This window comes from Taudactylus pleione, unplaced genomic scaffold (assembly GCF_031769625.1).
Source record: "Taudactylus pleione unplaced genomic scaffold, aTauple2 ptg000122l, whole genome shotgun sequence".
Taxonomy (NCBI): Eukaryota; Metazoa; Chordata; class Amphibia; order Anura; family Myobatrachidae; genus Taudactylus; species Taudactylus pleione.
In genome coordinates this window covers 5,231,307-5,246,201 of record NW_028284524.1, presented here as the reverse complement: position 1 = coordinate 5,246,201, position 14,895 = coordinate 5,231,307, and the positions used below count along the sequence as shown (strand labels likewise).

Sequence of the window (14,895 nt, the reverse complement as noted above, 5' to 3'; positions counted from 1 at the left end):
TCTGTCTCGGATTCTCGCCTTCCTACAAGCGGGACTAGATCATGGGCTTCGCCTTGCTTCCTTGAAGGTACAGGTTTCGGCCCTGTCTGTCTGGTTTCACCGTAGGATTGCTACAATCCCGGATGTGCGCACCTTTATGCAAGGTGTTCTCTCCGCATTCAGCCGCCCTTTGTTCCACCTGTGGCGCCTTGGGATTTGGCTGTGGTCCTGAGGGCTCTCCAAGGACCGCCGTTTGAACCACTGGGCTCAGTGGATCTTAAATGGCTGACAGCTAAGACTGTTTTCCTTCTGGCTATTGCTTCGGCCAGACGTGTTTCTGATTTAGGGGCTCTGTCTTGTAGACCCCCTTTCTTGGTTATTCATGGGAACAGGGCAGTGCTCCGCACTCGGCCCGAGTTTCTTCCCAAAGTTGTTTCCCAGTTTCATGTTAACGAGGAAATCGTTGTTCCGGCCTTTAACTCACCGGGTCTTTCCGTGGGTGAGGCCTCTTTGGATGTTGTGCGGGCCTTAAGGACTTATGTTGACCGCACTTCTTCGTTTAGGAAGTCGGACGCTTTGTTTGTCCTTTATGGCTTCCGTAAAAAGGGTTGGCCTGCCTCAAAGCAAACTTTGGCAGCCTGGATCCGTATGGCTATTTCTGAAGCTTATCTTCATGAAGGCCTACCGGTTCCTCCTTCTCTGAAGGCTCATTCCACTAGGTCTGTGGGTCCTTCGTGGGCAGCTCGACGTGGTGCCTCTGCAGTCCAGATCTGCAAGGCTGCTACGTGGTCCTCTGTCCATACCTTCGTGAGGTATTACAGGTTTGACACCTTCGCCTCTCAGGATGCTTCCTTCGGGCGGCGGATTCTCCTTTCTGCACAGGAGCGTCCCCACCCTTAAAGGATACTGCTTTGGGACATCCCCAAGGTATCCTGTGGATACCCTATGGACCCTGAAGTAGAAAATATGAGATATGGTAAGAACTTACCCTTGTTATCTCTATTTCTACGAAGTCCATAGGGTTCCACAGGACTCCCGCCCTGTCGCACCTGTGCTGCAGATGGGCTTTGCTCTGGTCACCGTTTTTTTCCGTCTCCCTCTGGTGAGAATGTGATTCTTGTGTGTGTCCAGATCTTTTTTCTCTCTCTTCCTTCTCCTCCTCCGGCCTATGGCTTGGTAACTAACTGAGGTGCCTTGGCTCGGGGGCGGGGTATAGGAGGGGGACCTAGTGCATCCTGGGAGGCTGAAAGCTTAACTCTTTGGTGCCCGATGACTGACGTCACACCTATAACCCCAAGGTATCCTGTGGAACCCTATGGACTTCGTAGAAATAGAGATAACAAGGGTAAGTTCTTACCATATCTCATATTTTTCATATATTTGCAGGATTACCTGCCGGTATGTGTACTCACCTGCAGAGGTTTTGTTCGAGATCTCTCAATGTCTGTAAGATCTTGCACATATCCATTGGGGTCAGCCAGGTGATAAGACACAGCCCATCAGCACTAGGCTGATGTTCTCCAGGTACTGCTCAGATCGTCGGAGGGGGGAGGTTTCTCTCCACCACTCCGGCAGCCGAGATGTTAATACATTTCTGTGTTAGAGCTATAGCATCACGATAAGTTCTGCCATGACCACAACTGGGCTTAATTGCGCCCTGTACAGGCACCGCCACCTTAGTGCATGACATCATTATGTCTCACGGAGGGAGTGGACCCGGCAGCGTCCTCAGGATGCGCCACATCAGCTGCACACACTGCTGTGTGCCTCTCTGGAGCATCTATCGGACGCTTCGACGGCACCGCAGCAATGATCTTGGCCGCAGGGTGCCGTTCCAGGCACTCTGCCCACCACTCCTAGTTACGGCCCTGAGAGCTACTATAGTATTTCTCCCCCTAAGTCCTTGGATATTTTTAGATTTATAAAGGGTAAGATTTATATTAGATAAGATATAAGATAACAGCAATAAACAGTAAACAAACACAGCGGCCTATGCAGAGGTCAATAGGAAACACAGCAGAAAACGCCACTATACCAAACATGTCAAACGGCTGATGTCCAATTTTTGTTAGGAAAAAAGATAAACAGTGTAGGTAGGAGGGAAACAAGGGGAAGGGACACAAGGTGGGTGGAGATGGGAGGGATCTCTCTGCAATTACTACAACAATATGGTCACATAAGATTCCTGGGTTCTAGACCCGGAAGGGATACTTTGTTTCGGATTGCACTGAGGGCCTGATTCAGCAAGGAACACAGTTGCTAATACACATTCAATTGGCAGATTGTTGCTCACTGCGCATGCGTATACATCACAGTGTGCGTGCACAAACTGGGCACTAAGATCGGGACTGCAATCGCAGCAGCTACGCAGACCCATCGCAGAGTTATTGACAGGAAGTGCCATTTGTGGGTGGTGATGGGGGGGGAGGACCGTGAAACGTAGGCATGCCAGTGCATTTGAACGCCGTTGCAGGGACGTGCATATATTAGCCACTGCGATGCCCTACGTAGCCTGATAGTGTGTGCTGTACCAATGTTTTTGCAGTCTTACTAAGCATTGCAGATGTGTGTAAGGTAAAGTGGGCTTCCCTATGTAGAGCAGCGAACTGCGTGCGTAATCGCAAATGCATTCACAGTTGCGATCCATAATGAATCAGGCCCTGAATTAACAATCATAAAGTTATGGAAGGAGACATAACAATAGGGCCAGGGGCGTATCTATAGTGGGTGCAGGGTGTCCGGCACACAGGCCCCTGGGTCCAGGGGGGGCCCACACCACACACCCTGCACCCATATGCGCACTGGGGAAATCGTCAGGAAAATGGCGACCATGCCATTCTCCCAGTGACCTGCGCATGCGCAGTAGACTCTTGGCACAGACTAGGGTCTTAAGACACCTCTGAATAGGGCATTAAAGTTGTGGAGGTCCCAGGGCAACTACTTGTGGTGGCCCCTTCCAATAAAGTTGTCAATATGATATGCTGCCATTGTTATTAAAAGTATAATATATAAATACTCCCAGCACCAGAAATGTGTTAAACGGACTGTCATAGGCAAATGCAGGGGGTGTTTCCGTCTGCCTGGAAACCCCCCTCCCCAGACCACACCATGACCGCAATAGAAATACTGTAGTAATATAATAGAATGTTACTATCACTGCATGTTCTTCTCAGTATCACAAATTAAATAATTAGCACCACCTTTTAACATGTATTAGCCAGTAATAAATAACCTGTGCACCAACTAGGAGATCTGGAAAACATGCACTGTTAGAGATGTACTGCTATAGAACCCAATATGTACATATATGTCCAGGGCAGTGCTAGGTTCTTCTGCTGCTCCTCCAGGCTCCCGGACTTGCTCCAATAGTCTGGAATGGTGCCCACATCTAAAATAAATACATTCTGCTCAGGCAGGATGGCCTACTGATGCATCTAATGGCTTACTGTGATCGCTGGTCCTGTATATGCTGGAATTAATACACACAATACACTTTGTATGACGCTTATTAAAGCTGGTTAAGTACCAATTCTGCCCTCTTCATTGACAGGCCACACTCGCTCTAAAATTAAGCATTTGGAAACCCCCCTCTGGAAATCCTGCTTTTGCCACTGACTGTGGTGTCCAAAGTTCATAGAAACCCAACATTGGTGGTGTAGCTAAGTATGGGGTCCCCTGTGTGTGGGGGCCCCTGGGTGACCATCCCAGCCGCCTTGTTGTTAATCCGGCACTGGGTAGCAATGTTAAAGTCATGTAAGGAGATAGACAAAATAGTATTCATGCATTTCATATATATGGTATGTACCAGATTATTTTAAGAAGGGCAACTATTGTGGGTGAGATTTAAAGAGGCTAAATATAAGAAGACAGGAAGCTGGTGTTAACACTTTCCTGGCCTGAGTTTAATGAAGTGCTTAGACAAGTCAGCAAAATAATGGGGGAAAAGCACATATTTGGGTTGTAAAGGTGGGTTAATAGTTAGTAAAGATACTATAAAAAATAGACGTTAGACCAGAACAAGATCTCTGGATGACTGGATAAGACCTCCATATATGTGAGAAATTATTAGGCTATTGATAGCCTCTCCAACAGGGAGGAAGTCTGGTATATAAGTCTTATGTAGTCTGGTCGGCACTATGGGCCTGACCCGCATGCAGTGCCGATGTGTACGTAGTTGAGCAAATTTTTGCAACTGTGCATTCACCAAAAATCCTAAAAACTCCTGCGGCGCTGGCTTACACAGTGCGTACGCACAAATTCGCTGTTTCGATCGAGATGCACAATATTTTACAAATGTTGTGACTGAGAGATGGCCAGTAATGCGCGCAAAACTGGCCGTACGCACAGACGCAGGCATAGGAGGCCATACTCAGGTGGACACACTGCACTTGCATTAGGGCTGGTGCAAGTTTCTATGGTGCGACCGATGATGGTGTCTAAGGACACACCAATCAGTGGGCCTGATTCACTATGGATCGCTATTCTGCTTATACGCACGCAACGCAGTTGCTAATATCAGCGGTGATATGTATGTTTACTCACATCCGTATACTTGCCCAACATAGAGAAACAATCGGTAACATCGAGCAACATCAGGCAGTTAATGAAGCACGCTATGAGGCCTCAGGTGGCATCTGGTATTACAGCGGCTAATTTATGCACGCCCCTACAATGACATTGAAACGCACAGGCACGCCTGTGTTCGATTGTCAAACACCCCCCCCCCCCCCCCCCGTCACCACACACAAATGGCACTTTCTGTCAGTCTGCCATGGGTCTGCGTATGCTCTGCGATCACTGTCCCGAACGCAATGGCTAGTTCGCGCATTGCGATGCATACGCATGCGCATTACGCAACAATCGACCGATTGTGTGCATATATGCAACTGCGTTCCTTGCTGAATCAGGCCCAGTATTTCTGCGTGTACAGACGCTGACAGAGCTGTATCAGTCCTCGTACATTCAGCCGCAAGGATGTACACTAGGGAAGTTTGTTGCGACATTTGCATAAAGTTGCAGATGATTCTACTGGTAAAAGATGCTGTTGCGTGTTCTTCTGCGTGTGCTTCAGAATCAGGCCCTAAGTGCCCACGGTATAACAATTTGTATGCATTTTCTTTCATGTGAACACTAATGGAGGATTTGGTAACACCCAAAGGCTGTCAGGGCAGTCCACTATATGAAGAACCTCCGCCAAGTCCATTTCCCATTGTACAAGAAGGCAAAATAGATACATATAAAGAGGATACTGTAAGAGGCCCTTGGATGCGTGACTGGTTGGTCAGACTGTTGTCTTCAAAGGTAGTCATGGGTCTCACAGAGAAAAATATTTTAAAAATATGAAATGCCCAATCCGCCAGCAAGTCCCACTTGCTGAAGTATGTCAGAACGACAAATATTTTGGATGGGCCGTTTATTAGTAATGTCTGGAACAGATACAGCAGTCTAGAAGGACATTGATTTTGAAGGATGTAATGCAGCAATGCTCAAAATGAATAACTTGCTAGATCCGTTTTAATTGTAGTTATCAGAGGGGTCTAGTTGGTAGTTGACCTCCAACAGCAAGTCCAAATTTTTGGTGATAAAGGCACTTGAGTACACTTAGTACACTGCCACTTCAATTGTACGTTCATTTCCAGTCATTTTTTGATAACGTGTGTGTGTGTGTGTGTGTGTGTGTGTGTGTGTGTGTGTGTGGGGGGGGGGGGGGGGGGGGGGGGGGGGGGGGGGGGAATAGTATAATGTTTCTAGGTTATCAGAGTTGATCTTTAAATTGTAGTGGGAGTTGCTAAAGATATTAGGAAGGGAGGTTAAAGGCTGTGAGATGGAGAGCACAATGCCATCTTATGCCCACGATGACCCATTTTGAGCATTTGGCTGCTTTTTATATAATGAGGCATATTGTACGAAGGTGCTGGCACGTATGCCTTTTTTTTTAGTTTGACTGAAACAGCATTCTCAAACGTTAAGTAGCTGCTGAAATAAGAAACAAATTTACAATTATAATAGTGATTAAATATTTTAAAAACTATACTTTCCTAGCCATAGAATCCAGATGTATAATAATCCATATCAGCAATTGTGACTAGAGCTCTTGTATGCTACAAATTACTAGTCAGAACACTTGAAATTACAGTCGTATGTGTGCTGAACAAAGAAATATCGTATTTGATCATGTAGGTTGGCTAAGATAGTTAATATAATATTATTAACCCTCTGACATGATTGGAAAAGGTGAATAGAATTGCACAGGGAGTTCACACCCTGAGACATCATCAGTCTTATGGGAGAACTGTAAATTTCAGACCCATAAAAGGGAAATGTGACAGTATGTGATTATTGCTCCCTGCTGGGTTTATTTTTTCCAATTAATAGGCTTAATTACAGTTATTTTACAAGCACAGGAAATACATCAGCTTGTAAGGGAACAAGAAAGCCACCAGTAATTATCGGGTGATTATTAGGCTGCGCTGATGGATATAGCTATGCAGGAACCAAGACTTACAACGTTTGCAGTATTTTGACGGTGATATAGGATGGAACTAGGGACTCTGCTCATAGAAAATGTAACTGTAAAGTTTCACTTTCACCCAATTGGCCACTATTGCATATATCATATAATCAAATTCCTAACACACAATTCTGATTTATTCTTCATAACAAGTCCAGTGTAATTCAACAGTAACACAAGACTGATATTTTAGTTAATTAATGGGTAATCATCTAACATAACTGCTTGCACAGTGACTCTATCACTAGATCATGACATACAATGTAATTATCTAGATTAGACTAGATAATGTGTGCCAGTATATGTTATATAGTTACTCTAGCATCTAGCTGTCTAACACCTTGTAGCATAACTGAAATAAACTAGTTCCTTCACCAATTCAAAGGTCTTATACCTGTTATTATGACGGTTTGGTATTAATCTTTTTCAGGCAGCAAGCTAATGGGCATTGTCTGAACCTTGTGGACATATTATGTTAGGGCCTGATTCAGCAAGGAACACAAAGGAGAAAACGCATACACTTGGCCGCTGTTGTTTCTCTGCACATACGTATGCATCGCACTGCACGTGGGCGAACTAGCCAGTGCGATCAGGTTATGGCACGCACACTACACGCAGTGTGTACGCAGACCCTTCCAAAATTGATTGACATGAAGTGCTGTTTGTCGGTGGTTACGGGGCGTGGTCAGGCGAACACAGCCGTTATAACGCCATTACAGGGACGTGTATAATTAAGGCAGTGCGGTGGCATACACAGTCATACCGTAAACTGTACACAGGAAGCGGCCAGCATCCTGCAGCAGGTCAGGTCAAACACTATAATGCTAATGGGTCCGATGGTTCTCGATGTTACCGATGTTTACGCTATCTTGCACGCTGTTCAGGCTGTGAGTAAAGGAAGATGGATGGCTTAATATGGGGCTGGGCGTCTGCATCTTGTGCTGCGGTCTCCGTGCATGTGCATTGATTAGCATATTCTCGCAGTGGATGGGTGCGGGCATCTGCATCCGTGCGTTCCTTGCTGAATCAGGCCCTTAGTGCACTGATGTTAAATATATCAAAGTCAATGTATTGGGCAAAGTCAATTTGTAATTTTGCAGTGAGGACAAAGGCCTATCTGCAATGTAATGGTACAGGAAATTCCAACTATATTTCACATTTTTATTTGTTATCTCTTCCTGTATAGATATATTATTCTTTTAAAAAGTCTTGTTAAAAAAACTATGTCTTATGCAGTACACGTTTAGGTGCTTCTTGCTGGTTTCATTTGGTTGTTAGGGCGATGGATACCTCTGCCTATTTCTAGCCAGATAATGGCCAATACTAAAGCTCAGCCCATGACCTGAGTTTGGAGGAGATCCAGCCATTTGGTGCACAGGCCAAGCAGCTGAGTTTCTTTGTTCTCATAGTGTGGTTGAACAATGGTTGAACGGTGACCGTATACACGTGCCGATAGTGTTCATCTTCAACCGACTTCAATATGAAAATGTGCTCATCAGTGATCTGCATGATTTGCATGGCAGCACATCATGCAATTTGTACATGTTTAATCTGAGAAAGATTCCACAGATTTTAGTAGGCAATACCTAATGTATTATCTGCATTGTCAGAACATCCATATAACAAGTATGGATGCGAGTTCCAAAATGTTGATGACTTCTTATATCCACCCTTGAAGGTATTTCATGAAGCCGCATACATGGCAGCAGAACGCCAGGACCTACTTAATGCCATCAATGAGTTTCTTGATTGCAGTATGGTCCTTCCTCCATGTGAGGTGCAGGGGAAGGATCTTCTACGTTCTATTGCTACCTTCCAGAAGGAACTTCTGAGGAAAAGAAAGGAACGGGAACAGCGACGTTCAGCTCGGGAGAATGTAACTCCCAAAATTAAAGGACAACAAACAGGTAAAATCCCAATCTTTATTAGGTGGGTTTTTTAAAGTACAATTGAGTCTTTTTAGCTGTACTTGAATTGCATCTAGTTCCTAGAGCTCTCAGGGAGTTTTCTATGTACAGTATGATACATTTAGATCCTTATATGGGGATGTTCCAATTTATACTTTATATACTAGCATGACAGAATATTAGATATCCCCATATTGTACAATTTCCTACACATCACACTTTCTTTTCCCAGAAGCCAATCTAATAAAACTGGATAATGATGAAGATGATGAAGACAGCGAGTTGGATCCATTGGAACGCTCAGGGTTTCTGTTTGGGGGTCTGGTACGGGATATACGCCGGCGATATGTGAGATACTGGAGTGATATCAAAGATGGTCTCAACAGCCAATGTCTCGCAGCAGCTCTCTTCATCTACTTTGCGGCTCTGTCTCCAGCCATCACCTTTGGGGGTCTCTTAGGTATCATTGTATTTTCTATTCTATTGGTGATCTCTTGGTTGGGGATGTCACTCTGCTCTGGTGCCCCAGACAGGTCAAGTAGACAAAAGAGCACTCACAAATACATATCAGTTATGTTACTTGCAGCATTGGTCTGGCTCTGTACATACAAGTAACCTGCACCAGAAACAAATAATTACTTTTCTTGTAAAGGTGGGTGAACACTCTTACCTTTTTAGTTTAAAAATTCCAGAACAACAACTGGCCTCTGGTATACTTCTGTGGTAATCCACCCCCATCCCAGACTATCGACTGGTGTCAATCATTAAACTGCCTTTGTGGCAGACTTGTTTTTACTGCTTTTGGCTGTTTGCACATCACACTTGACAAGATAGACAATCAGAGCAGAACATTTCATTAACTAGCTGAGGTTGTAAAACTCCTGATTCCCATTATTACTTGTACTGCATAACATTAAAGCACACTGAGATATACAGAAGTGTGTACAGCTTTATTGTATATAGGGCCTGATTTAGAGATGGACGCTAATGTGAGCGCAGCAGTGATTTCGTACGGGGCGAAGCTGCGAAAATATGTTACTAGTTCCAAAGCTTACCCGAGCATAAGGACGACCACTGCTGCCTTCTCATATGCGTAAAACAATGCTTACCTGTCTAAATATCGGTAACATCGGCACATTGAGCTGCCATTTTGACCTTACGGTAGGTCTAACTAGCTGCAAACACTGTATCTTTCCTGACACGCAGAGAACTCTCATGCTGCGTATGTAATCGCAATGGCTAATGTATGCAACACCATTTAAATGATAATGACACACCTGCGCTTTTCTGAAACCCCCCCTTACCTCCCCCAAATGCTGACTACCTGTCACTCATTTGGCTTGTGCGCAAGCACAATGGCAAATCACTCGATCTACATAAAAACCGCCATTGCCTCCGTCTCTGAGTCAGGTCCTTAGTGCTATGCTTAATGTATAACTTGCATATCATATTTAGCTTTATGTTTTCATTGGCTCCAGGACATTTTACTAATTGCGATTGCCATGGTTGAGCTCTGATTTTTTTATCCATTTTGGGAACCCCATTGTACCCCCATCCTTAAATAAAGCTATAAAGTGAGAAAGAACTTCTGGTTACATTTTCAGGAGAGAAGACACAAGGCTTCATGGGAGTGTCAGAGCTGATAGTGTCCACCTCAGTGCTGGGGGTCATCTTCTCCCTTCTTGCTGCTCAACCATTGCTTATTATCGGATTTTCTGGTCCTCTTCTTGTCTTTGAAGAAGCATTTTTTAAGGTGTGAAAGGAATAATGATGTGTAACAAAGTCTGTAGATCAGAGAGCTACCAGACATGTATACATGACATGTCTTATCATTAGCTGTTGAACCAACACTCACTGATCTGTGACTGGGGGAGAGATGTATCATACCTTCGAAAGTGAACAAGTAGAGAAGTTGGGTATAGCAACCAATCAGCTTCTAGCTATCATTTATCTAGTACATTCTATAAAATGATGGTAGTATCTAGATGCTCTTCACCGAGTGGACCCTGACGTCAACAGTTACTGTCCAACATCATTCCTTACTATCCACATTGACACATTCCTCCTGAATATAAACCTTTGGCAAGCAAAGCAAGCCACCGTGCCCGAAGCGCGGCGAGTGAAGCTAGCACGCCAGGGGAGAATTTTCTTCTTTTGGTGGCCTTTACGGGCATGGAACCGCACTTCTTCCATCACTCACATCTCTTCCAGGTCCTTAGGAGGAAGGGGAATTAAGTTCTACCATAAAATGATAGGTAGAAGTTGATTGGTTGCTATAGGCAGCTTCTCTGCCTGTCCTCTTTAGAAGGTTTGATACATTGATACATCTCCCCCTGTGTGTTTGAACAGCCCAAAGAGAGTAGAGCATGGCTGATTGTATCATGTGATAAGCTCACATCCTTTGCTGCCCTCTTTGTCCCAAAACACAATATTATTTTAAATCTGAGGTGTCTATGGGGCCTATTTATCATTAAATATTTGCAGCAGCATATCCCCCCAAAACATCCATTTTCGGGGGATACCCACAAATATTAATTATCCCTCAGATGTACTATGGAGGGATTGCAGCAGATATCTGCAATATCTGCTACAGTCCTTCCATTTCTGGCACATCTGCAGCCCCACAGCTCAGATTTGTCAGATTTACAAAGCTCCGGAATGCGAAGATGGCGATATTCTGTTGTAGCCTATGGGCTACTCTTCGCAAAATTTACTGGGAGAAGATTCCACCCGAACCACAACACATGCATGGTCTGTAGACCACTCATGCACAGTAGTCCCGATACTACCGCTGATGCGGTAACTTCACACCGAGCACAATGCTTCTGACCCACTGTCCCTGCTTGTGCTATTTAATACATTAGGGCAATATTATTGCATACTGCAATGCAATCATAAGCGCTAATATCGCACCCAGATCACAGTGAGTATGTGATTATTGATAAATGGGCCCTTATGACATAATTAAAGGGGCACTAGCTCCAACATTTATTTATTTATTTGTGTTTTATGCAGGAATGTAAGTATGAAACTATTGTCTGTTTTATGTTCTGCCATTGGATAAAGACATTTTTGTAGGAGTAAGTTAGATTAAACACAGCAGACAGAGATGATTAGTCCTCTTTGGTCACTTCTGCTTCTATCCCATCTCGTCATCCACCCATCCTCCTTCCCTCTAAATAAATATCTGATAAGTAAGTACTTCTAGCTGCAGTATGAGGGGGGTGGGGGTACATAGGTGGGGGGGGATTTTTGTAACACACGTGAGAAGAGTGCTTTGTATCTAATAGTGTTTTAGGTTTACTGCTGTTTGTCAGAGAAAAGAGAGCCTTTATGTTTAAATATATCTATAACCATTATATTAATCATGAAGGGAAGCTCTTACAAAATTGTGTTAGTGTGCCTTTAAATATAATAATCAGATTTTCTTTTTTAAATGCCAAGAGTGATCCAGCTCTTTTATTGATGGAGGAGCTTCTCTATCTTATATCATTCTGGAATGCAGAAGTGTGGGAGATCATTCTACAAGAGTTGAAACATCAGTTCTAAAGGTGCATACACACTAGACGATATGCTCCCTGAGCGATATCGTCTAGTGTGTCCCCGGCAGGCTGTGCTCAATGTCGTTTATGACATTGAGCACAGCCGCTGAACGATATCATTAACGATATCGTTCAGCGTCGGGCTCTCTCCCCCATTCCCTGACATGCAGCAACCTGACGAGATCGTCAGGTTGGCCTGCATGTCAGCCCGATGAACGATGATGACGAACGACCCGCGGGAACGCGCGTCGTCGTTATCGTTCATCTTTTTGGGCTTAAAAATGGACAATAAAGTGGACGACTGAACGATAACGATATCGTTATCGTTCAGTCGTCCACTTTATCACCCAGTGTGTACGCACCTTTAGTGTTTGGATTTTTGCAGCCTGGTTGTTAACAAACATATTCTATTCAGCTTTGTGACTTGATAAACAAAAGCTTGGCTCATTCTGTCACTGCAGCGATAAGCATTAGCTATTATCAATAGCTGTATTAGTCATTGGGGCTGATTCGACGTGCAATGCTGAAAGCAGATTCCCGATTTTCCTGAACGGGTCCTGTGTTATCGCATGCAGCCCCAGCTATGCCTCTGCCTGATTGACAAGCAGAGACATTTTCAGGTGGGGGTGGCCGGCGTTCCCGGAAATGGGGGTGTGTCGCCCCCGTTTTCCGGGAGTGGCAAGGCCAGGCTCTGCTTCTGACCTTGCAAGCCCGCCAGCCTGAATAAGCTGAGGTTTACACAGCTGGCCGGCGCTGTTCACCATCGTGACAGATGGTCAGGATGGTTATCCCAGCCTGCGACCTCGGTCGCTGTGCTGTGATCGCAAATGCAGCAGGTGGTGTCAGACACCTCTTGCTGCATTTGCTTATTTGCAAGGACGGAATTGCAAAGCTGCTTGCATGCAGCTTTGCAATTCTGTCCACTACTGAACTGTCTCATTGAGTTTACGCTTTGGCAAATATATATGTAGAGAGGAGGGATTTCTCCATCACAATTTAGTGTTTTAGAAAGCTGTATTTACATGCTCTATATGTAAAGATATATAATTTTTAGTTCAGCTGTCCATTAATTGTAACAGTTTGGCTTCTATTTGACAAAACTTGTTTTTACATGCAGCACTTGTTCCTCATATACTACACTATCTGCTCACCTGTTACATCTATGGAGACGTATTAACCAATTCTCAAAGTGCTCTCGGGATTCCAGGTCTCATAGTAATGCATCTTCTGTGTGTCAGTTCTGCCAGGCACAGGACATAGAGTACCTAACTGGCCGGGTGTGGATTGGCTTCTGGCTGCTCCTGTTTGTCCTGGGGATGGTTGCAGCAGAGGGGAGTTTTCTGGTCCGTTACATTTCTCCATTCACTCAGGAGATCTTTGCTTTCCTCATCTCTCTCATCTTTATCAATGAGACTTTTTACAAGTTATATAAGGTATGTTTATATCTATTAATATCACTTACTGTCTACAGCATGTTGTCACGTTTTATCAGTTATAAAGAGAGGGAACCAAAAACGTGAACATTTTTAATGATTAAATAATTTAGGTTACTATCAGCTGCTTTATGGGCAATAGACCTCTGTTTCTATGCGAGTAGAAACAACTGAGGGGGCGCTACTGATAGTGAGGTCTCCACAGGGTTATAAGACTATGCATCCACAATGTATAGCTCCATTGTCAAAATAGATTTTGTGTAATCCAGCAAGAGATTACAGTTGGGGGCAGTAGTATTATTATTAAGTATTTGTAAAGTGGACAGCATGATTGGCGTAGTGGTTATCATTACTGTCTCACAGCATTGAGGTCTCGGTTTCGATTCCCAACAAGGCCTATCTGTGCGGAGTGTTTCCATGGGTTTCTTCTGGGTGCACTGGTTTCATCCTACAATCCAAAATAAATAATTAAAGTGTATTGTATTATGTCACAGTGTACAATAAGGGAGAACATGACAAAATAACATCAACGATTAATGGGAAGCAGTCGGGAAGCCGATGGACGGAATCCTGACCGCCGGCTTCCCGACGGTATAATCCCGGCATAGGTTAAATGACAAGAGTCGAAATCCCTTACTGATCGAAGGCAAGCCGGGCGGCGGGCGCGGACAGCCGCTGGGGGGGGTTAGGTTTAGGGTTCCCGGGGCGGAGTTAGGATTAGGCACCCACCCCCCCTCCCCCTGGTTAGGGTTAGGCATGGGGAAGGGATGGTTAGGGTTAGGCACCCCTGGGGGGAGGTTAGGGTTAGACACCCCCCGAGGGATTTAGGTTTAGGTGGCGGGGAAGGGGGGATTAGGTTTAGGCACCTAGAGGGGGGATTAGGGTTAGGTACTTGGGGGGGAGGTTACAGTTAGGCACCCCTAAGGGAGGATTAGGGTTAAGGGATAGAATAGGTTAGTTTATACTTACCTGGGGACAATCGGGATTTTCACTGTTGCCGGGATGCCATCCGGCCGGCGGTAAATCATGCTGAATCCCCATTAATACACAAAAAAAATGTATATACCATGTAAGCTTGAATCTAAACTATAGTTTTTATTTTACTGAGATAGGTATTTTATAATTCTTGGGATAAATGATTGCACAATAATTTATTGCATACACTTCAATATAATGGAAAAACAGAATACTGAATAAAGCCACTTTTTCCCCTCATTGCTACACCTTCTCAATTGATTCCATAGGTCTTCGCAGATCACCCATTGCTCAGGACATACCCCTCTGGGGGGTCAGGTAGCCGTACGGCTCAACTGGGTCCACGCATGCAACCGAACACAGCTCTGCTGTCACTTATCCTAATGTCGGGAACTTTCCTTATCGCCTTCTTCCTGCGGAAGTTCAAGAATAGTCGCTTCCTGGGAGGAAAGGTGAGGTGGCGAGGTAGTGACATCACAGTACTGTATGTATACTCTTTATAATATTTCAGCCGTTAACTGTCTCTGTATTCTTTGTTTAATATTGTC

The 14,895-nt window shown here is 44.5% G+C and overlaps 1 protein-coding gene across 1 annotated transcript in view; it reads left to right on the top strand.

The window, feature by feature from the left end:
- The window catches only part of SLC4A3 (solute carrier family 4 member 3), a 43,230-nt gene that overhangs the window by 16,006 nt on the left and 12,329 nt on the right, over positions 1–14,895 (top strand). The window contains exons 8-12 of the mRNA XM_088472283.1: positions 8,169–8,397; positions 8,630–8,857; positions 10,002–10,150; positions 13,178–13,372; positions 14,617–14,799. Of these exons, the coding sequence (XP_088328409.1) occupies positions 8,169–8,397; positions 8,630–8,857; positions 10,002–10,150; positions 13,178–13,372; positions 14,617–14,799 (984 nt within the window). The remainder of the gene's footprint in view (positions 1–8,168; positions 8,398–8,629; positions 8,858–10,001; positions 10,151–13,177; positions 13,373–14,616; positions 14,800–14,895) is intronic.